General features: G+C 38.5%; 1 protein-coding gene and 1 long non-coding RNA gene across 6 annotated transcripts in view; one reads left to right on the top strand and one right to left on the bottom strand.

Annotated features, from left to right (window-relative positions):
* Positions 1-9,334, top strand: part of SH3BGRL2 (SH3 domain binding glutamate rich protein like 2) — a 64,857-nt gene extending 55,523 nt beyond the window's left edge. For all 4 annotated transcript variants that reach the window (XM_017888280.1, XM_017888266.1, XM_017888260.1 and 1 more), the window contains 2 exons: positions 4,969-5,049; positions 8,311-9,334. In XM_017888280.1, the coding sequence (XP_017743769.1) occupies positions 4,969-5,049; positions 8,311-8,322 (93 nt within the window). In that variant the 3' untranslated portion in view covers positions 8,323-9,334. The remainder of the gene's footprint in view (positions 1-4,968; positions 5,050-8,310) is intronic.
* The window catches only part of LOC108539527 (uncharacterized), a 139,046-nt gene that overhangs the window by 52,590 nt on the left and 63,633 nt on the right, over positions 1-22,823 (bottom strand). The window lies entirely within an intron of this gene.

Here is a 22,823-nt window from a genome sequence, read left to right as displayed (position 1 = left end):
TTTTGTATTTTTTAGTAGAGACAGGGTTTCACTGTGTTAGCCAGGATGGTCTCGATCTCCTGACCTCGTGATCCGCCTGTCTCGGCCTCCCAAAGTGCTGGGATTACAGGCTTGAGCCACCGCGCCCGGCTTAAATCATTCTCTTTTTTAAGCTAATTACCAAATTTTGTATTTGTCATTTGGAAGGAGTTAATTACCTTAAATAAAAATTTCTGCTCTTTTGGGTGGATCCCATTCAATTTCTGGGTAAGAAGCACCCTGCTGGCAATACTGATAGGGCACTGAGTTAAAGGTTCATAACATAAAAATAATGCTTGTAATTATTATGGGAGAAATACAGCTTAAGAGAAATTTTTCTTTTCTAAAAGTAAAAAATGTTGCCATTCTGAGATTTCTAAACATCTGACATTTCTAAATACCTTTCTTGGTGACTGAAACTTTAAGAATGGTTTCAGTTTAATATGGACAAATGGATTATTGATAATGTTACATATTTTCTCTACATGAGAGAAAATGTTATATATACATTTTTTTTTTTTTTAATTGAGACAGGGTCTTGCCCTGTTGCTCAGGTTGGAGTGCAGTGGTGCAATTCTAGCTCACTGCAGCCTTAAAATCTGTCTATTGTATAGGTGTTGTTTTGTATATATGAAACTTGCATGTGAGAATTTACCTTATTTCCAATTTTGTGATTTGGGGCATTGGGATCATTTTAAGATTAAGGTTTTTAATTATAAACACTGAAACCTGAAATATAAATGTTAAGTCTCATTGTACCTTGCCTTTTGCTCTTTTACATGCACAATATTTTCATGTTATCACTTAAATCTTTTGAAAGTAGAATTCATACTACATTTATAGAGATTGAGTGAGGCATTGCTTCTTATGTTTTCTTTTTCAAATTTCATTAACTTTTCATTCCTGCATTTCATACTGACATTAGAGTTGTTTTTGTTTTTGTTTTGACACAGGCCCTCCCTCACTCTGTCACCCATGCAGGCTGGAGTGCACTGGTGTGATTATTGCTCACTGCATGTAGCATTGAACTCCAGGGCTCAGTTGGTCCTCTCACCTCAGCCTCCCAAGTAGCTGGGGCTGCAGGCACATGCTGCCATCCCTGGCTAACTTTTTAATTTTTTGTAGTGATGGGGTCTTGCTGTGTTGCCCAGGCTGGTCTCAAACCCCTGGCCTCAAACAATCCTCACACCTCAGCCTCCTAAAGCTCTGGGATTACAGGTGTGAGCCACCCTAAATGACCATGTAAAAGATTTTTAATCACATAGAGACAGATGGTAGCCTTTTAAAACAAGAACAGTGACAGCATTTTGATGACCAAGTTACTAGCCCTCAATTTTTTCTTCTCATTAATATCTCTTCCCTTACCTGTTCAGTTAAACAAGACAGGGCAATTTCCAAATAAATATCTCTAGGAACAGGAATACCTAGGCTGGGCTTTACACCTGGACACAGCTAACAGTCCATTTAGGAGCAACTCTACTGGATTCTCCTTTATTTTGTAGAATTCTGGAGTACCAAGGGATTTCACTAGTATTCTGATACAGAAAGAAAGAAAGTCTGAGAAGGTTAAAGGAGTTGATCAAGGTCATAGATAATTCATAGTGGTTTGCTGGACATCACGTCCATGGTTGACTAAACATATACACCACTCAGTTTTCCAGAAATGAATCTGTGGTTGCATCAGACAGTGGTTGGTGCAAGTAGAAGTATAAGACCCCTCTTGACTGGGCGTGATGGCTCATGCCCGTCATCTCAGCACTTTGGGAGGCCGAGGCAGGAAGATTGCTTGAGCCCTGGAGTTCAAGATCAGCCTGGGCAACATAATGATACCTCATCTCTACAGAGAGGTGGTCTCTTTGTAGAGGGGGTTTTCTCTAAAAAGAGGGATTATCTCTACAATAATTTCTCTCATGTACATAGATGAATTTTTTGATTTTTTTCTACAGAAAATGAAAAAATAGCTGGGTATGGTGGTGCACACCTGTGGTCCCAACTACTTGGGAGGCTGAGATGGGAGGATCACCTGAGCCCAGGAAGTGGAGGCTGTGGTGAGCTGTGAACACACCATTGCACTCCAGTCTGGGTGACAGAGTGAGACCTTATCTCAACAACAACAAAAAAGATCCTTCTACTCCCCAAACCTGATGAATTAGAGCCAGGCCAAATAGGGCCTTTCACATTACATTAAGGATTTTAGTCTGTATTTTACAAGGAGTGAGAAGTCTCAAAGGAAGGGATTTAAGCAGAGGGTGAGATCAAACCTGTTTTTATAAAAATCAGTCTGTCCTCACTTTCAGAGAATGATGGGGTGGAAATAGTGAGATTAGACAAAGGTTGATAAGTTGGGGTGCTGTTGCAGAAGTCTAGCTTAGATCAGGTTGGTAGAGACCAATGTGGAAAAATTGAGAGGCTTAAGGGACATATAAACTAGTGGTTGAGGGAAGAAAGGAGTCCTGTGATGTGTTGATATCTGAGTTACAGGGCCCTGTAAATAGTGGTGCCATTTTCTGAGACCTCCAGTTTGTGGAGTGGAAGATCATGAATTGTGGTTTAGACCTGTTGTGTTTAAGAGTCTGTGAACAGTTAGTGGCTTTTATGGAACCAGAGCTCAGAAGAGAGGTCAGGGCAAGAGATGTGGATTTAATCAGGGCTATGGCTATGAATGAGCCTCCCCAGGGAAAGACTTTCAGCTGAATAGAGGCTGAATATGGTTTAGAGAGAACAGGTATACTAAGTTATATACAGTGGATATCTTAAAGGATGGAACAAATCTAGCTGTAATTTAGCCCTTTTCCTCATCTTACCACATTCAATATAGTCAACAAATTGTCAGGTAGAGAAAGTATGTTTTGAACAGAATTATTTCTTAAACTCCCATGAGGGAATTATTACTCAACTCTTTGGAAATAGCCTCATTACAAAGAATGTAAAATTTTCAGTCCATGAGATTTTGCCTGTATTTCATGTCAAACTTTGACATGTGTTTGTGGCATAGTTAGGACCATATTTTGTCTTATAAGAAATTACAAATTTTCTTACAAATTCCATGAAATCTCTACATCCTAGAGCTGTTAGGAACCTCCAATTGCTCAGTGTCTCATGTAGTTTCTCAAATATTACATGTTGAAATTGAACTCCAGTCTTCCCTTCAGATTTTTTTCTCGTCTTTTTCATCAAGCCAGAAAGTTCAGAGCCATTTTAATTCTTATTTCTCCCTAATCACCCCCACCAAATCCACAAGGAAGGATGATCATTTCTACCCCCAAAACGTATCTGCAGCCCGTCTGCTGCCCTCTGCCATCACCCCGGCTGCCACCATTGCTTATTGCAATTGCCAAAGTACTCCCTTTTTTCCCCTGCTTTCCTTTTTGCTGCCCTTTTTCTGAGCCATTCTCCACACAGTGTTTTAGGTATTTTCTTAAAAAAAACTAGATCATTTGCTCCCTTGCTCAAAACCCTTATATGATTTCTTTTGGTACTTAAGATAAAATTCAAGATCATTTTCTTGGTTTACAAAGCCCAGCGTATGTTGATCCCTGTCCCCTGCCAGCTTTGTGCTTCACTAGTGCAGTTCCCTGCCTAAGAATACCCCCGTCCCAGTCCTTCACTTGGCTAACTCTATTCATCCTTCAGATGTAAGCTTAAATGCCAGTTTTCAAAGACTTGGCCAAATCTCTCTTTTCAGACATGTTGCTCCTTCTTGGCTTGGTCAAGGAAGGCCTTTCTTTAGAGCTGATCCTAAATGACAGAAGGAGCAGCCCGTGAAAAGCCTGAGGCTCCTGCCTTCCAAACCAGGAGACTCAATTACTAAAGCTTTTGGAGAAGAGGATGTGTACACAGAACCAAAAAATTCAAAGATTTTTTAATCAGACAAGGCATGCGTTGCAGGAAGCGAATCTCTACAAGTTTAGATGCCATTGGCTTGGCTTAACAATGGATTCATTAGCACTCAGTGACTCCAGCACACGTGGTGCCCCATACTTGGTTTCCTTTTGGGCAGGATGCATCCTAGAGTACAAAAAGTATGAATTTCAAGGTCAGTGAAACATGAACCCAAATATCAGTTCTCTCACTTATTAGCTGTCAAACTTGGACAACATATTTCTTTGCCTTGAGCCAGTCTCTAACCTGGCAGGCTGTGGTGAAGATTAAATAACATAACATTTATAAGGCACTTAGCACAAAGCAAATGCCTAAATGACTGTGATCATCATTTGCTTACATTATTTATCCTTAGGATAAAGTTACCAAATTACCAAATTTTAAGACTGCTTTACATATGATAAATGCAAACTTTTGAAAAGAAACAGTTGAACACATTGACCAGAATTCCTTGATGCCTTCTTGTGAAGGTAGGAAGAGAAAAATGATTCTATATTTGAGGCAAAGGTAAATATTATAGAGAATATAGTTTCCTTTAGTTTTATTTGATCTTTTATTCCCTCTAAGGAGATGGTCTCAAAGAATGTGGAAAACTTCAGAAGCAGAATAAGACACACTTTCATTGACACATGGAGACCTTTACAGCTTTGTTTACCCAGTGATTTTTTTCAAAGCCCTAGATAACAAAATATCAAGAGTGGAATTGGGAGGCAGCCTTCCATACTGAAGACCTAGAGTAAAATCTTAGGTCAGAGTGATTCCACACAGACAAATGTTAGTTTGGCCCACAAAGGAAAAGGAGTGTGTTCCTATTTAATTTCTGTCATCAAATGTTTCACATTTTAATCTGTCATAGGTTTTGGATTAAAAACTTGTTACATTCTTCATCATACTAAAATAAATTTTTATGCGCAAGCAGACTAATTCAGCAGATTTATTTAGCTTTTCCCTGATCTGGACGAAACAATGGTACATTTTTTACTTCCATAAAGAATTTGTCCAAAGCACCAAATATAAAGATAATTGTTTGCTTTCGTTGGTTTATTTTCTCCTTCCCTTTTTTTCTAGGATTATGACAGTTTTTTTGAATCCAAGGAAAGCAACACAGTCTTTTCATTTTTAGGCCTGAAACCACGGTTGGCATCAAAGGTAGGTAAATCTTTTCTTATTCTTGTTTTAGAATTCATCTCTTTTGAGTTGTTCTTAGAGATGTAGAGTGACAGTGTTAGAGGAATGCATAGACAGTTTCTTAGATTTGGGGGTTTTGCTTCCTCTGATGTGTAATTCGAGACTACCCAGTGTTAAAACATACAACAGAGGCTAGTTTTGGGGTTTTTTCCCCCAACTTTTCAGTTGTTGCTATAAATAAGAATATTACCTTATTTCTAATTTATACCCCATTCCTCCAAGAATTTAAGATAGCAAAAACTAGTAGGTGCTTTCTGTTTAAAATTTCAATTTTTTTACTTGACGTTTTTTGGAATAGCAGACTCAGAGTCCTATTTAAAGATGTTCTAAATTTACTCTCATTGGAGAAGAGATGGTCTATAATAATAAATGGTCAACCTTGAAAAAATCTTCAATTCCTTAATCAAAATATTTTGAAGCCACTTTATTAAGTCATATGTCTTAGAAAACATAAAGGAGCCAGTATTTTCTCATGTTTAGAACCAGAAATGATGTGTTATCACAACTTTATTAAGCTTGTAGATTTACTTTCAAAATAAGAAAAAACATTTCTTTATTAAGTAAGGTACTATTTTGATATTATTTCTTCTTTTAAAACATACATTTTAAAATTCTTTCTGATTATGAAAGTAGCCTAAACTCATTTTTTTAAATTGGGAAAATATTTAAAAGGGTAAAATAAAGGATTAAAATCATCTCCCAGAGCTAACCACATTGACATTTTTGTGTATTTCCTTGCAGTCTTTATATACATAGTAATTGAGGTTTTGAGTGTTTCAAATTGAGACTGACTTCTAATATGTCTATTTTTAACACAACTGTGATAAAAGTACCTTCCCTAGAACTTCAATGTCTGAAAGTAATAGGTCTTTTGAGGCTACCCAGGATTTGTACCATCTCTGGCATACCTGTAGGAGGAAGGCAGGGACCCTCAATAACATAAATTATACACCAGCATCTGCAGTGCACAGCCAATGTGAAATCTTGCTTTGTTTTTACACCAGTAAGTCCACAGATGGTTGTGGGTGGTTTCCATGCACATGTTTTAAGCAGAGGCAAAACCCACACATACCATATTTAAAGGTTCTTAAAACTATTTTTATAAAGGTGAAACATTTGAATACTTGTTAGGAAAATTAGAGTATTTTTATAACATATTTCATCCAAAGATATTAAAAGTCCAGATTTATCTTCAAAGAACTGTAAAAAACTAGGATGGGGTAGTCTAATGGATACATAAATCCTGTGGGCATCATTGTCTATGCAAAACCTTTTAAAAAATATTGTTTGTTCCCATTTTCCCCAAATATGGATAGAGACGCGTGGGCCCTGGGCCGGGCCCGGCGTGGCTCAAGCCTAGTAATCGCCCGCGCAGCTTTGGGAGCGGCCCGGACGGGCGGTCACGAGGTCAGCGAGATCGAGACCATCCGTGGCGAAGCACGGTGAAACCCCGCTCTACTAAAATACAAAAAAAAAAAAAAAAAAAAAAAACTACGGGCCGAGGTGGCGGGCGCCTGTGAGTCGCAGCTACTGCAGCGAGGGCCTGAGTCAGGAGATGGGGCGTGAACCCGGGAGGGCGGAGCTTGCAGTGAGCTGAGATCGGCGGCACAGCACTCCCAGCCTGGGCGATCCAGAGTGAGACTCCGCCTCCAAAAAAAAAAAAAAAAAAGAGACTGTGGGCTGACTTTTTTATTCTTCAAAGAAATGTATTTTCTCACCAGTTTCTCAGAAAATCTATGATCTGTGAAATATACATTCTCACATGGTTTGTGGCCATAGTATTAAAGTTGATCTTGGTGTCACTGAAGTTAACTTGATTTCAGGGACCATCCCAAAGGTAGTGAGGACCCTGGACACCACCCCCATTCAGCCCACCGTTTTCAGGGACCTAAATCAGTTGTACCTGGGCAGGAGTATCTGGGACCAGAGTAGATGTCCATAGCACAAGGTCTGTGCCACTCTCCATGAACCATTTAGGGCTTTAAAGGCTAATAGCAATTCATACTTCATCGTTGTATGAGAGAAGTGAAAATATCTTCAAGAACAATTTAGCATTTTCTCTCTTCTGATCTTTTATTTTTCATCTTGGTAGTGATTCATCATACAGTCTACAGTCTAAAGCTTTGACAGAGTGTTCACAGGTTTAATGTACTAAAAGATGAAAGCCCTCTTTTCTCTTTTCCTTTCCTACTCCCTGTGTAGTATACACACATAGAAAAACACGGCAAGAAAGCCTATCAGGAAACATAAAGATATCATTGGCACCTTTAATTGCTCTTACATGGTAGGAGAGGACATTCACGGGCCCAACCGGCACAGGTGCAGTGTAGGCTCTGACTGGGCTGCCCTCCATAGTGGGAGTGGCAAAGGCAGGTTGGAGGTCTCTAGATGGTGGCCTACAGGCCACATTGGTGCTGGATATGTTATTTGTCCTGTGAAGAGTTTTTAAAAGTATGTAAATGTTAGATGGTGTGGAATCCCTGGTGGGGGTGGTGGGGTGATCTCAGTTTCCCTTGTGGTTGGCTGGAGCCCACAGTGGCTGGCCCATCATGATATCCAACTAATTCTGAGAAAGGGAGGCTGTTTCACCAATAATTTTTAGGTAGAAAACCGTCAAAGTTAAAATTTAGTAGACCCCAAGAAGGGCCTGTCGTAGAAGATTGTATTTTCAGATCCCTAGCTTTCAGGGGTGATATCCAAAGTAGGTAACAACTGGTCCACATTGGATGCTGACCAGCCAGAGCTTGAACAGCCACAGAAGCCCCCTGTGCCAGGTGTCAGCTCTTTATCCATTGGCTCAAGGGGGAGGGTGCGCAGGGGCGGCAGCTGGGAGATTGAGGCAGTGACTCTTGACTAACAGGTATGGTCATACTAGAGTGGTTCTTCATCTTGGGTTGCTATTAACGAGTATCTCTGCAGGCCTTCTGAGCAAGGTAGCCCCCATCCAGCCATCCACAGGTGAAACAGTACCTCTGAGAGGAATCTCAGTAGGTCATTGAAAACATGCAGCTTTCTTTCCACTTTTATATTTGGCAGGTCGGGTGGTGTGATTTAAATCTGGGCTCCGATGCTGAAACCCAGGATTTGCTCTTATCAGTCACATGGAGGTGATTTGTTATGATTTCCAGCATCTCTCTTCCTGACATTTAAAAAACCCCTGCCAAGGGTGAATTTTCTTGTCAATGTAATGCAATAACTGACCTTTTTTTTTTTTTTTAATAGGCAGAACCTTAGAGAAGAAGAGTGGAAGATGACGGAGATGCATTTTGAAGCACCCCCTGGTACTCAGCACACACATGCTTACCTAATGCATCACTGTGACAAAAGCCACACGCATTATCAGTAACTTTGCTTGCCACAGAAAAGGTGTTTTTGAAAGATGTGGATATAATGAGAATTGCATGATTGCTTTAAACCAAATCAGGTGGTGGTTTTTTTTTTCTTATTTTATTTGCCTGCAGTTGCCTCACTCACCTGGAAATACCGTCACCTGTTACAGGTGTACTTTCTTAATGACTGAAGGATAAGTGGGTGGCACCATCAGAGAGAAAATGTTGAATCTGCCCTAGGTTACAGGAGATGCCGGAATTGCGTAAACCCACTTATCTTTAAGCTTCCTGGATTGCATCTTTGAAATTTGTCTGCCAAGTTGTTAGAATCTTTGAATCAGAAGGAAAAAAAGCAGCGCTGTTTGACAAAGGGTGTTGAAGATTTTTGCTGCAGAATCACTTACAAACATCACGGTTCCTGTGCTTTGTAATAACACCTGGTGAAAAAGTTAGCTATACTAGATTTGTTTTAGTAATGGAAACTCTTACCCCTGTATATTATCCAAGCTCCTTCAGATGTTTCCAGAAATCACTGTTGTAACATCAAGTGATCAGAACTAAGTTATTGGGATGACAATAATTGCTATTTGAAATACATGCTTCTTTATTTCTTGCAAGGGGCAAGTTTCATCCAAATGCCTAAGACTGCTTGAAAGATATATTTTAAGTGGTGCACTAATTAGATAGTAAATTTATAGGAAAATTGTCTCATAAGTGTCTGAAGGCATTTTCAGCTCTAGCAATTTATTTATAATACATAAGTATTCATATATATTTTTAATGCAGCTCCCCTGACAGGCAGCTGCTGCTTCTATTTTGTGAAGGGACTATATTTTTTGAGAAAGGAAAATTTCAGTTAGATATATTTTGTGAACCCTTGATTAGACATATTAAAACATACCAATATTGTAGTAAAATTTAATTTTTCCTTATGTTACTTTTCATTTGCCTCTAACTTTGCTTGCTCATATTTCTGGCCAATGTACAACCTCATATTTTTCAGAGTAATGCAGATACTTGTTCTCATTCCGTATATGAGCACAAGTAAGTTTTCAGAGCAACACATATGAGAAAGAGAGTAACCCAGAATTGTACTTGTCAAGAAAAATCTATACTCCTATTGGAGTGGATGCTGATAAACATCGAACATATCTACTTCATTAGAGCAGAGGCTATTTTTCTGCATTCTTGTCCCTATAACAGGGATGCTTAATTTTTTTTTAAACTAAAAGAGTTTTAAATTGCCAAACATAGAAACAGCCTTGAATAGGATAAATTTTCAGAGGACTGCCTAAAATATTTTATTCCTAGCATCCTGATTCTGGACTTTTCATTATAATCTGAGCAGGAAATTTATAAGAATTAGAAAGAGCAGAAGAATTACAGTCCTGTCACATGTGCCCAGCACTCCACCTCATGCCTTGCTACATGTAGACTAGTCTAAAGAACTTGTTGAATGCTAAGGCTGAAATCCCAACCTGAGATTTGTAGTCCAGGATTACAACCAGAAGGAAAGTATGACAAATTTTTACTTAACTGGAGCGGTTACATGATCCACAATTTTTCTTCAAGGGAAGCTGTTGTCAAATTATGGATATTACTGGTTAGTTGTCATTAAGATCCAGGTCAGATTCCATTTGGCAAATCCCAGGGACTATCCAGGAATTTTTTTTTTAACTGGATATTGTGTTTGAGTATGTGAGTCTTCTGATAAAACTTAGAATTTCTTTTTAAGCAGTTGTAAAAATTGTCACGTTGTAATTCATTACTCAGCTAACATTTAGTCTACTCTTGCTAGTGCGTGCCAAGAACCAACTTGGGAAGGTTGAGGCTTTGCAAGTTAACTGTTGGGGTTATAGGATCAATACCATACTTGCTAGACAAAGCTACCCAGATTTGTCTTATATTTTAATTTTTGAGTTAACCACAGTATACTTATTGTGATTATAGTAAACAGACTAGGCCGGGCGCGGTGGCTCAAGCCTGTAATCCCAGCACTTTGGGAGGCCGAGACGGGTGGATCACGAGGTCAGGAGATCGAGACCATCCTGGCTAACACAGTGAAACCCTGTCTCTACTGAAAAAAATACAAAAAACTAACCGGGCGAGGTGTCGGGGACTGTAGTCCCAGCTACTTGGGAGGCTGAGGCAGGAGAATGGCATAAACCTGGGAGGCGGAGCTTGCAGTGAGCTGAGATCCGGCCACTGCACCACTGCACTCCAGCCTGGGTGACACAGCGAGACTCCGTCTCAAAAAAAAAAAAAAAAATAGGGGGTAGTAATGCTAAATTTCCATCACAGTTATGTACCATCTCCCCCCCCCATTTTTTTTTTCTTTTTTTTTTTTTTTTTTTTTTTTTTGATCAGCAAAGAAATACAGGAGACCAGCCTCGAGTGGTGCTGTACTTGTTATGAGAGCGGCAGCAGCACAGTGTGTGGCATTTACATGGTACCCAGGCTCCACAGAGTACCGAGATGTTGCTCTCTGGGACCACACTTAGTTCAGAGACTATGGGGTCCTTACTTATATTCTTTTATCAGCTGATTTCAAAACATATAATAATAATTTTCTTGTTCCCTTCTTTAACTAGCTGCCTTTAGATTTTGATAATCACAGTCTTAAAATATTAGGAAAGAAGTGGATGGGAATTGTAGGCATAGGTTTCATATCAAGGGCATTTCAAGACAGAATTTTTATTTCCTGTAGTAGGCTTGTTGGAGCAAAGGAAATGTGCTGCTAAAAATCAACTTATGCCATTTTAAAATTAGATAAAATACGGAGTGCCATCCTGCTAGGTGTGTACAGACCAGAAGAAAATTTAGTTGGGAAAATACTTGTTTTTCCAAATTCTGGTGTTTTATTACAATCAAAGAAGAGAAAAAAGCAAGGTATTTTTTCCCCTCAGACTCTAATATATTTTAGATTTGTTTCTGTTTTATAGATTTAATTCAACATTTCCACATAGATGTTTTTATATTACATGAATTTAATAATAAACTAAACTTATTTTTTGTCTCCTGTTATTGAAAAGTACCAAAGCTTCCTTCTGTTTTGTTTGTTTGATTTTACTATAGGGTTTTGCCTTTTCTAGAGATACTTTTCATTTAACAGCTTTTGTTAAGTGTCAGGCTCCACTTTGCTCTGTATAATTATTGTTTTCAGATTTCAGTTTGTATGTGTTTGTCTCTTAAGGCATTGGTGAAATCTCAGATTTTATATTCAGCATAAAGGAGAATAAATTCCAGAAAGCACATATTCTGAAAATGGAGTGTTTGTTCCCTACCATTTTTCACACTTCTCTTAATTTTAGTTCTGTTTAGTTGAGAGGCTGTGATTTTACTCTTGCCTATGAACCTCATGCATGAAAGTGGCACATTAAATTGTAAAAATACAAACAGATCGTTTGATCATTCAAGGAGCCAGGCATGAGGTCCTGCACAAGGGTATTGGGAGGACACCATAGATTCATCTCAGACAGTAATCAGGACCGAAGATGGAGTTAAATCACTCAGCCCCTGGGTTGGGTGGGGTGGTTCAAATGGATGACTGTGTGATCTCCTGAGTACACTGAAGCCACAGCCTGGTGGCTGTGTTCCCCGAATTGGGTGCAGAAGACAAGGGCAGAGTGGCTGTGGCCCCTATTACCTTTGTAGCAGCCACATCAGAAAGCAGAAGAAAACAGTATTTCTGAAGGCATTGTCTGAGGTTGATCTCATCACTGAACAATTTCAAGCCCTAAGCACCAGAAGGAGGGCGGAAGAAGGGATCGGAGGGAACAAGCTGTAGGTTTGCAGAAATGTGTGAAACCAAAATGATCACTGCCTACTTGTGACTCAAATCTTCAGAGTTTTCTTAGTTCTTCTAGAAATACAAGTCAGGTTTGTTTGTTCATCCTTTCTGTCAGCATGGATCAAGCCCCTAAAATGTGGTAAGTATTGTCAGAGCAGGACAATATCTCTACTCTCAAGTTTGAGGGGAACAGAAACAAAGCAGCAGTTTTAGCCAGGGTTCAATGATAGAATGGAGGTAAATTAAGAGCCTACAGGCTGTGATTCACCATTTGAAACATTATACGTATTTTTTTTGTTACAAGCCATTTGAATTTTTTAAAACTTTCATACATGCAATGGAATATAGATATGTATATACACATATTATATATGCTAAAGTATAAAGAGTAATAATAATGATAATAAATAAACCCCTGTGTGCCTACCACCCACCTTACTGCCTTTCCTTTGAGGTACTGTGTGCTCTTTCCTGAACCTATCTCTATCCCTGCCTGATAGAGGGAGCCCCTATACTGAACTTTGTGTTGACCATAGCCTTCTTGTCCTTCATCCTTTATCTCCATGTGTGTATCCTTAAAGAATAATAAATGGAATTAAACTGAATGTATTCTTCTGTCACCTCCTTTTTATGTTCATTGCCATCGGAGTTTTTTCACTGCTAAATATTATTCCATTATGAATATATCACACGTGTTCTCTTGTCCAGCTGGTGCTTATCGAACTGCATCTTTGTTTGAAATAGAAAAAGGTAATGTTGCTGTGAACATTCTTTTATGTGACTTCTGGTGTACATACTCAAGAATGGATGTATACTTGAATAGAATCGCTGGTTTGTACAATAAAAGCACATCATCAGTTTTAATAGATAAGGCCAAATTGCTTTCCAAAGTGCTAATTTATGCTCCCCACCAGTATACTAGAATTTGCAGGACTCTAAATCTTTTCCAATGTTTGAGATAATCAGAGTTGCATTTTTGCCAAGCTGGGGAGTATAAAATGTTACCTCATTGTGGTTTTATTTTGTAAATTTTTGATTATTAGTAAGTTGAACATGTTTTATTATGGGAATTCTTATTTCTTTTTCTTGGCAATCACTCTTCATGTCTTTTGCCTACCTTCCTATTGAGTTGTGTTTTAATGATTAATTTTTAAAGTTTCTTTATATTTAATCTTTGATTGGTTAACATTTATTTAATCATTAAAGTGAAGAGAAACCAGAGTTAAAAGAAAACTTTTCTGAGGCCATTTCCAGAAATATGCTAAGCATGTGAATCTTTATTCTATTTGAGGAAAATAAAGTTAAATACATACATTTTTTCTTGTGTGCTATTTTTTACCTTGTCAGCATATCAGTCAAGAGTTTACTTCGGGAACTCCTCTGTGCTCTAGAAGGGTTTGTTCTTTGAAGCAATTTTAAAGCTCATCAATTCCAGTTATTTCATAATAAATTAATGCTATTAATGTTATAATTTAGTTTTCTGCTACAGAATTTTACCAACAAGAAACCTTACATAGACTGTTTAAATATGCACATCTCCTTAGTATGTCACCATATAATGGGCCTATAGCAATAGGCAAAAATGATGTTACACTTAAATGAACATTAAAAATGACTTATTTAAGTAATAGGAGATTGTATTGAACCCATACCCAGTTAAATAATCCTTAAGCTGAATGAGGTGGATCGGCATCATGCTGAATATGACCCAGTGTATTGTGGTGGCGGCATGTTCCCATGGGTAAGCCAACTGGCAAGTAGAAGAACAAGAAACTAGAATGCAGTCTTACCTTCTGGGCCCCTGCTAATTGAGAGCATGACATTTTTGATACACTGAGGACCCTGGCTGGCATTTGAAAGCATATTAACTGAAAAGTTGGTGTTGCTTATAATGAATAAGACAAAGATTTAGACCTTTTTGTAAAATAGCACTCCACACTGTTGTAATATACATCATTTGTGGCCCTATAATAATAAAATCCATTATGACGAACTTTCCACTAAAAAAGCTCTAGCACAAGAATCTACCATACTAATGTTATAGAAACGAAAGCTCTATAGTTTAGAACAGTGCTATCCAGTGTGGTACCAACAAACCATATATAGCTATTGAGCACTTGAATTGTGCCTAGTTGACTTTGTGATATGAATGAAAATATATTCCAGATTTTGAAGACTTAGTGTGAAGGGAAGAATGTAAAAAATGCATTAATAATTTTTATATTGGTTATATATTGAAATAATATTTTAGATATATTGGGTTAAATTAAATATTAAAATTTCTTTTCCTTTTGTTAAGGTGGACACTAGAAAATTTAAAATTACATGTATGGCTCGTATTTCTACTGGACAATAGTGTTCTGTACAAACCTCTTTACCTGAATTTACAATAGAGAAATTAATACCTTTAAGAGGCTTTTTGGATTTTGGCAAAATGTTACCTTCTTTCCTTTGTAATACTGAAAGGAAATGTGAACATCTTCAGGAACATAATTTTCTAATACTGCTGCCAAGATAAATATTTTCTCATTTTGCTTTTTTGTCCCTCTAGGTTGAAGCACTTTTGTAGTGAAAGAGAAGGTTTTTTTTTTTTTTTCATGGAAAAACAGAATAATGTTTGTGTTTCTCATAATATGTGACATCTGTTTATGTGTCCAGTCTCTTGTTACTACATCATCGTATAAACTCAGTCTATTGTTGAATTGGTTTCTGTGAACTAATTCATAGTGGCATGTTTGTATTTTTAAAAATACATTTTATTGTATATATTTAAGGCATACCACATGATGTTATAAGAAACGTATTTGTAGTAAAATGGTTACTATCATGGAACAAATTAACATATTCATCATCTCACATAGTTACCCATTTTCCCTCCTTGTGGCAAGAGCAGCTATAATCTACGCCTTTAGCAAAAATCCTGAATAGAACATGCTGTTAACTACAGGCCTAATGTTGTACCTTTGGATCTTTAGGCTTCTTTATCCTACATATTTGCTACTTTATATCCTCTGACCTACATTTTTCCACCTTGCCTCCCCAACCCAGACTTAATAACCACTGTTTTATTCTCTCTATATTTGACCTTTTTTTTTTTTTTTCAGTTTATCCATGTTGTAGCAACATTATCTCCTTTTTTAAGGCTGAATACTATTTCTGTCTCTCTGTGTGTGTGTGTGTGTGTGTATGTATACACACATACACTATAGCTTATCTATAATAATGCAACTGCAACATCTCTGTCTAGTTTCTTGTTACTCTATCGTCTTACAAAGTTGATGTTTCCTGTTGAATTGGTCTATGTCTGTGAATGAAATCATAGTGGCATTTGTGTATTTTTTTCCTTGTTTTAAGAAAGGGAACTTAATGAACCACATGGATACCATCTACAATCTGCAGAACAGTGATGAATATTAATAGGGTTTAGTCCTAAATTTTCTAAAATGTTAATTCTTTGTATCTATAAAACTCAGTTGAGCTTGTAAGAATATATGAATAATCTGGCCATGTGCAGTGACTCATACCTGTTAATCCTAGTATTTTAGGAGGCCGAGGTGGGAGGGTTGCTTAAGGCCAGGAATCCAAGACCAGCCTGGACAACACAGCGAGATACCTTCTCTACAGACAATAAAAATGTTAGCCAGGTATGGTGGCACACACCCATAGTCAGGAGGCTACTAGGGAGGCTGAGGCAGAAAGATTCCTTTAGCCCAGATGTTTGAGGCTGTAGTGAGCCATGATCACGCTACGGTACTCCAGCAGGCACAATGGAACAAGACCTTGTCTTACAAGAAAAAAGAATATATGGATAATTTGCCTTTTAAAAAGTTTCATTCTGGGCTAGGTGTGGTGGCTTATGCCTTTAATCCCAGCACTTTGGGAGACCGAGGCTGGCGGATCACCTGAGGTCAGGAGTTGGAGATCAGCCTGGTCAACATGGTGGAATCCTGTCTTTACTAAAAATACAAAAAATAGCCGGGCATGGTGGTGCACACCTCTAATTCCAGCTACTCTGGAGGCTGAGACAGGAGAATCACTTGAACCCAGGAAGCAGAGGTTGCAGTGAGCCGAGATCGTGCCCCAGCCTGGGCCACCAGAGCGAGATCTGTCTCAAAAAAAAAAAAGTTTCCTTCCAGCATTATTCCAAAAAATTAAAAACAGAATGTGTGATTATAAAGGGAAAATTCCTTCCTTTCCTGCCAACGTTTTTTTTTTTTTTTTTTTTTACAATAAATACAGTCACACTCTGTTGCCCAGGCTGGAGTGTGGTGGCACAATCTTGGCTTACTGCAGCCTCTGTCTCCCAGGTCCAAGCAATTCTCATGTCTCAGCCTTCCAAGTAACTGGGATTACAGGTGTCCCCCACCACACCCAGCTAATTTTTTTTTTTTTTTTTTTTTTAAAGTGGAGACGGGGTTTTGCCATGTTGGCCAGGCTGGTCTCGAACTCCGGACCTCAAGTGATCTGCTCGCCTCAGCCTCCCATGTGCTAGGATTACAGGTGTGAGCCACTGCGCCTGTCCTGCCCAGGCTTTTAACCATTTCTTTTGCTATTCTCTTAGCAAAGTAATTTTGGGGAAAACCAGTATTATTTTGTCATTATAATTGATGGTAATAGCACTCATTAAGTGGAGGAGTTTTTTTGCATAATTTTTTTTGGGATCCTTTCCTGAAATAAGAGTGATTGTGTTATACCCTTGCACGTCCAGGAGATGCCAACCATCTCTGTGTGGTGTAGTTACTTCACGTGTTGCTTTGGATCTCATCCTTTGTCATTCTAATTAATTACTATACACACCTGTGTGAGATTTAGCTTTTGGGTTTGCCTGTATTTATTTATCTTGTCCCAGATAAATACAGACAAACATTGTTCATGATAATTTGATTTAGTTTTTGATATTATCATCCCATTTGTTTACATTCTCTTTTATTTTCTTCCCTGCCAGTCTATTTCATGTCATGTACTAATAACATCACTAGGGTGAAATATGGATTCTGGGCCCTGACAGCCCACAGCTTGGCTCCAAGACTGACTCTGAGATCAATAGCTGGGCTAAAAGACCAGCAATTTGGCATCAACTTTGTGACCCTAGCCCAGAGGAATCCTTTTCTCCCTCCCTTCCTGTCTTTAGTGGTGAACCACTCTTAAATAATCTGCTCCTAGCCGTGTCCTAACCAACTAGTGTGGCTAACAAAAGTGATGACAACAGCACTATTTTCACTTCCCAGACTAGGAACCAGAAGGAATAACTCCAGCTGCTGCCTCCCTTACTGTACTGTTTTACATACCTAGTAAATGTTTATTATTAAGCTATCTCCTAATCATAGATGAGGAGCTGAACACTGACAGTTTTTCCATCCTAGTCATAAGGGGTCTGTGCAAACAGAATTTTAGCAGTTACATATTTAGCAGGTTAAATGACTCCAGCATTTGGACTTGTGGACGGCTTCTGAACAACAGCATCAGGAAAGCCCTGCCCTATCATTGACCCATTGAGGGCACCAGACTGCCTCTAAGTGAAAACATTCCAGAGTGACCCAGTTCTCTAGAGGCAACTTTACCCAAACTCCAAAACATGTAACCAGTTACATCTGCAGTGAGGATGGGCATGATACTGCTGGAATCAGATAGATGCAGGCAAAATGACAAGTAGATGCCAAAGGAATTTAGGTGGTGGTGGAGTCTACCTGAAAAGACAGCTGTCTGCCTGAAATACCACATTTTAGAAAGTGGATTTTAAGTGCTGATGAAGATCTGATTTCTACAGTGTTTTCACCATTACTGAAAACTGCTTATTGGTCTCCCTGACACAAATGGCCCTTTATTGGTAATATTTTCAATACCTTATAATTTAATTTGAATATTTTTCTAATTGAAATAGCATCCTTTGCATCAACAAATAAGCTATCCAGCCAAAGCCTGAGATTTTTGTGCTAACAAGTCATTTTCTTCTTTGTACTTTGGTTTGTGTCTTTTACATGATGAACATCCGAGAAAGGAGAAAATAAGCCTTCTCTTATTTCAGTAAGGGCATAATCACCAGTCACCAGTTTAAACCCAAATATGTTGTCATAAAAAACAAATCCATGATCTCTTATCTTGTATTAAGACAATTTTATGGAGTGTGTTGATACTGAGTATTCTACTTGCTTGCATTATATTGTTGAAGAAAGTGTAGCACTCTGTAACTTACCTGTGAGCATAAATGTTCACTGTTGAGTATCTCAGGAGCTGCTTTCTTTGGTGTTTTTTATTTTGTGCTATTTAATTTGGGTCAGCTTTTGTATTAGTTAGTTTTCACCCTGCTATGAAGAAATACCCAAGACTGGGTAATTTATAAAAGAAAGACTCAAAGTTCTGCATGGCTGGGGTGGCCTCAGGAATCTTACGATCGTGGCAGAAGGGGAAGCAAACATGTCCTTCACATAGTGGCAGGAGAGAGAAGTGCCAGCAGGGGAAATGCCAGATACGTATAAAACCATCAGACCTTGTGAGACTCACTCTAACAGGAGAACAGCATGGGGAACCACCCCCATGATGTAATCACCTCCCACAAACTCCCTCCCACAACACATGGGATTATAATTCAAGATGAGATTTGGCTGGGGACATAGAGCCAGACCATATCAGTTATGTAACCCAAAGAGAGCAATTACTCGTATGTCCTTTTTTTAAACTTGTATACAATAAATTTGCATATAAAAACTGACTCTACAGTCAAATGAAATACCTGGTTTATTAGTATGTGTTTAGTCTATCTGATAAATATATGGCCATGTACTGAAAAGTCTAGTTTTTTTCTTACTTTGTCATTAGAACTTTGATTCCTGTCATCTTTTCTGCTGACAATTACCATTAGAAAGTTTGAAATATTTTTTGTCAGTCTAAGACCAATTAGGAGATAAACATCACACCATGATTTAAACAGGGGAAGTTAAATATAAAGAAATGCTGAACTCTGATAAAAGAGTGACTACCAGGTATAAGAAAACTCTATATTTTTTCTTAGGGGTAAGGGAGACTATCCAAAGAAGGACAGACTTGCAAGGGATGCTGGGCTTCAGACTCCTTGTAAAGTTATATTTGCAGTCCACTGGATGGTAGAGAAGTTGACTGGGCAAGCAGGAAGCAACCCTCTAGAGTGCAGGCTGGGGCCAGGTGAGCCTCAGGGAGTGGCCGGGCTTGCAGAGAGAAGGAGTGCCAGTGCAGACAAGAGGTCTGGAGCACATGGTAGTCACATCAAGAGGGCTGTGTGAGGTTATCATCAGGCCAGAGCAGAGCTGCAAGGTTCCCGAGAGGCCACGTGTTCTGGGCCCCTGAGCTGGGGCAGAGCTACCTACACTGCTGACATACCATGCAGCAACCAGACACTGCAAGACAGTCTCCTCCCTCCTGCAATATCCCTTCAGCATGCTCCACCACGAAGCCTTCACATTGTGCTCAATGTGAAGAAGAAAATTTTAAAAGATTTCTGTCCATGATCACAGACAGTTATTGAAACATGAATTTGGAGCTAAGATGCAATAAACTGGAAACTGGTACATGTCATAAAAGGATTCCGTAAAAGGATTCTCTTAGTGACTTTTTGTCTGGAATTAGTCATGTTCATTAACAGCAGAAAGTTATCAGTGTTTTGTGAAGTGTAGGTAATTTAAGTGAAAATTTGCATTATAGGAAATACTGATGCCTTGCTATCAAGTATCCAAAACTTCATTGTGGGAAGCCAGCAAATCAGTTATTAACCAAGCTAATGAGTGGCTTATAAGAGATACAACTGACAGGAGGATGCAAGGTTGGGAATATAACATGGGCTTCTGGCCATCCTTACTTTGTGGGTCTATACCCAGTTCCATAAAGCTGTTGAAATTTAATTTCAAGGAAAAAGCATGGTGCTGAAGTGCATACTTAATGCTTATAAAAATGACTCTTCATGTAATCAGTTATTCTGGTGACATACACTAATCTATTTTTAGAGCTTTGGTCTTAGCCCAACCCTAGAATTTCTCTTTAATTTCAAAACAATGAATACAAACAGCCCAATGGTTCTATAAAGGACATAGCTATTGGCTCTCTTTTGTTTTAAGTTACTCCTGTGGCAAATAGGAAATTAAAAAAAAATTGTCTGTAGCTTCCAACCTATTCATTCATCGTAAAAGGTCTTACTTATAATGGAAGACAAAGAAGGTGCTTAGGAAATAGGAGGTGCCAGATCCAATTAAATCCAGTGATTCTGTGCATTCCCAGACTCACGGTCCATGGTGCCTAGTGATTAAGTGGGTGGTGATAGATGGGTAGATGATCCTGCCAGACATTTTCCCTTTATTAACTTTAAGCAAGGCTGAAGTAAAAGAAAAATTAATTTTACTGAGAAAGTAATTGGTTTCAAAAGTGGCTTATCTAGGACATGCCATTTCTTACCAGTGTCTCTCCGGCTTGATGCTTGAGCCCTTGGTAGGCACCTCTTTTCTGTTTATTTTCTCATTGATGTTTGGGGTTTTTCCTACCATCAAGACATGTTTATCAAGTCAAGAGTAGCAAATAGGTATTCACAGTAGTCCTGCTATTCTGGACTTCGTTGGGAATGAATATGAAAGTAACTTCCAGTGTGGCTCTGTCATATTAGGAGCTTATTATGCAGTGTTTACATCATTGTGGTGCGGCCAAACCCACAGTAGCAAAGAATCTGTGCTGGCGAGGAGGCTGCACTAGAGGCCTCTGGACCCATTTAATTCATAGGCTCTATGCTATGGATATTGCAGATGTCTACAAATCAGCGCTTAACATTGGTGTTAGTTCCAGGAGCTAGTTAACCTCACCCCATAACCTCAGAATTTGTTAGGCATTAATATGGAGGCTAGAGACAGATAGGGAGATCTGGGACTGTTACTTTACAGAAGTATTAGTTAACTGAATATTCTGATTTCTCCAACAGCCAAAAGGAAGTGTTACTGCTGGCTTACAATGAAAGCAGATCAAACCATGAGACTATTTATTTTTGTTTTATTATTTAACTGCCCACTTATTTCCATTTGATTGATGTTCTTTTATATTCACACTCATTTTTTAACCCTTAATCAGCACAGTCAGTTCAGTCAGTAATATCACCTTTGGGTTGTTTCCCTGAGAAAAACTCTGGCCTGCATGGGCTCCTTATTAATTTCAGCTCTAAAGTCAGAAATCAACATGAATTGTTTGCCTGACAGAAGTCTGACAGTTTAGCAGTTACTAGATATAGCCCTTAATATGAGCTAACTGCTGTTCAGTATTTTTCTTGGGTAGAGCAAGTGGGTGGATGATAAAAACAGCATGTTCTCTCGTCTTACAATAACCTTGATTATAGTCAAAGTTCTTTGCCTAACAATAACTTTGGTTATATTCAAAGCTGTCAGAAAATGACTGCATAAATATTAAATGTAAGATTTGGAAAACATTCATTTTTAGATATGTGTGTGTGTATGTGTTAGTACATATGTACATATATAAGGGGACATTAGTCTTAATTTTTAGTTCTACTAAGTCTCAGTTTTAAAAAGTGAGAGGCAGGTGTGGTGGCTCATGCCTGTAATCACAGCACTTTGGGAGGCCAAGGCGGGTGGATTGCTTGAGTCCAGATCGAGACCAGCGTGGGCACTGAGGTGAAACTCCATCTCTATAAAAAATAGAAAAATTAGTCATGTGTGGTGGTCCATGCCTGTAGTGCCAGCTACTTGGGAGGCTGAGTGGAAGGATCACTTGAGCCTGGGAGGACAAGGCTGCAGTGAGCCATGATTGCATCACTGCACTCCAGCCTGGCAAGAGTGAGACTCTTGTCTTGAGAGAGAGAGAAAGAGAGAGAGAGAGAGAGAGATGCAAGGGCTATCTTTAAATAAAACATTATTTCCAGTTATTCAGGTCTCAGCCTAGGCTATGAAATGTGACCTACAGCATCCATCAGAAGTAAAATGCAATAATTACAAATCAGTGTAACAGGAAGAATATCATGCAATGCCATGGCATAAATAAGGACACATAAACAAAGGAAATAATTCTAGCATAAAGAGGAAAAATGGAACTGACGGTTTTTGTAAAAGCTTGTCGCATGTTTTCAAATCAAGACAGGGAAGTCTTCCAAATTTAGCAATGTGTAGAAACATTCTCATGAAATCAGAAAGGGGGTACTGGAGGGCAGGTTTTCATCCTTTCCAAACTCTTCTAAATTCTCCCACCCAACGCTCATTTCAGATTCAAAATACCATACATTTATATTTATAAATTGAAATTTTAGAATGGGAAAGGACCAAGTGTTAGTGACTAGTGAAGTTTCAGGGTATTTCCAGAACTCTAAATGCATCTGCCCTTTAATGTTTGCTGCCACTTGCTTTCAAAAACCCAAATCAACTCATAGTTTTTTCCAAAAAATGCATCCAAATCTAGTGGAAGGGAAAATACCGCAAAAAAAAAAAAAAAAAAAAAAAAAAAAAAAAGAGTGCTGTGTAAAAAAACCAATTATTTATGTGATTATGGAACTGGGTGCACCTTTAACAAATACTCCTGATAGTCAAGCAAATCCAAGATGTTCTAGTGCTGACATGGGAAACAGAACTAAAGAATAAAATGTGAAGGAATCAGGTACATTT

This window comes from Rhinopithecus bieti, unplaced genomic scaffold, assembly GCF_001698545.2.
Source record: "Rhinopithecus bieti isolate Rb0 unplaced genomic scaffold, ASM169854v2 scaffold_1714, whole genome shotgun sequence".
In the NCBI taxonomy this organism is placed as follows: domain Eukaryota; kingdom Metazoa; phylum Chordata; class Mammalia; order Primates; family Cercopithecidae; genus Rhinopithecus; species Rhinopithecus bieti.
This window is presented reverse-complemented; position numbering and strand designations above follow the sequence as displayed.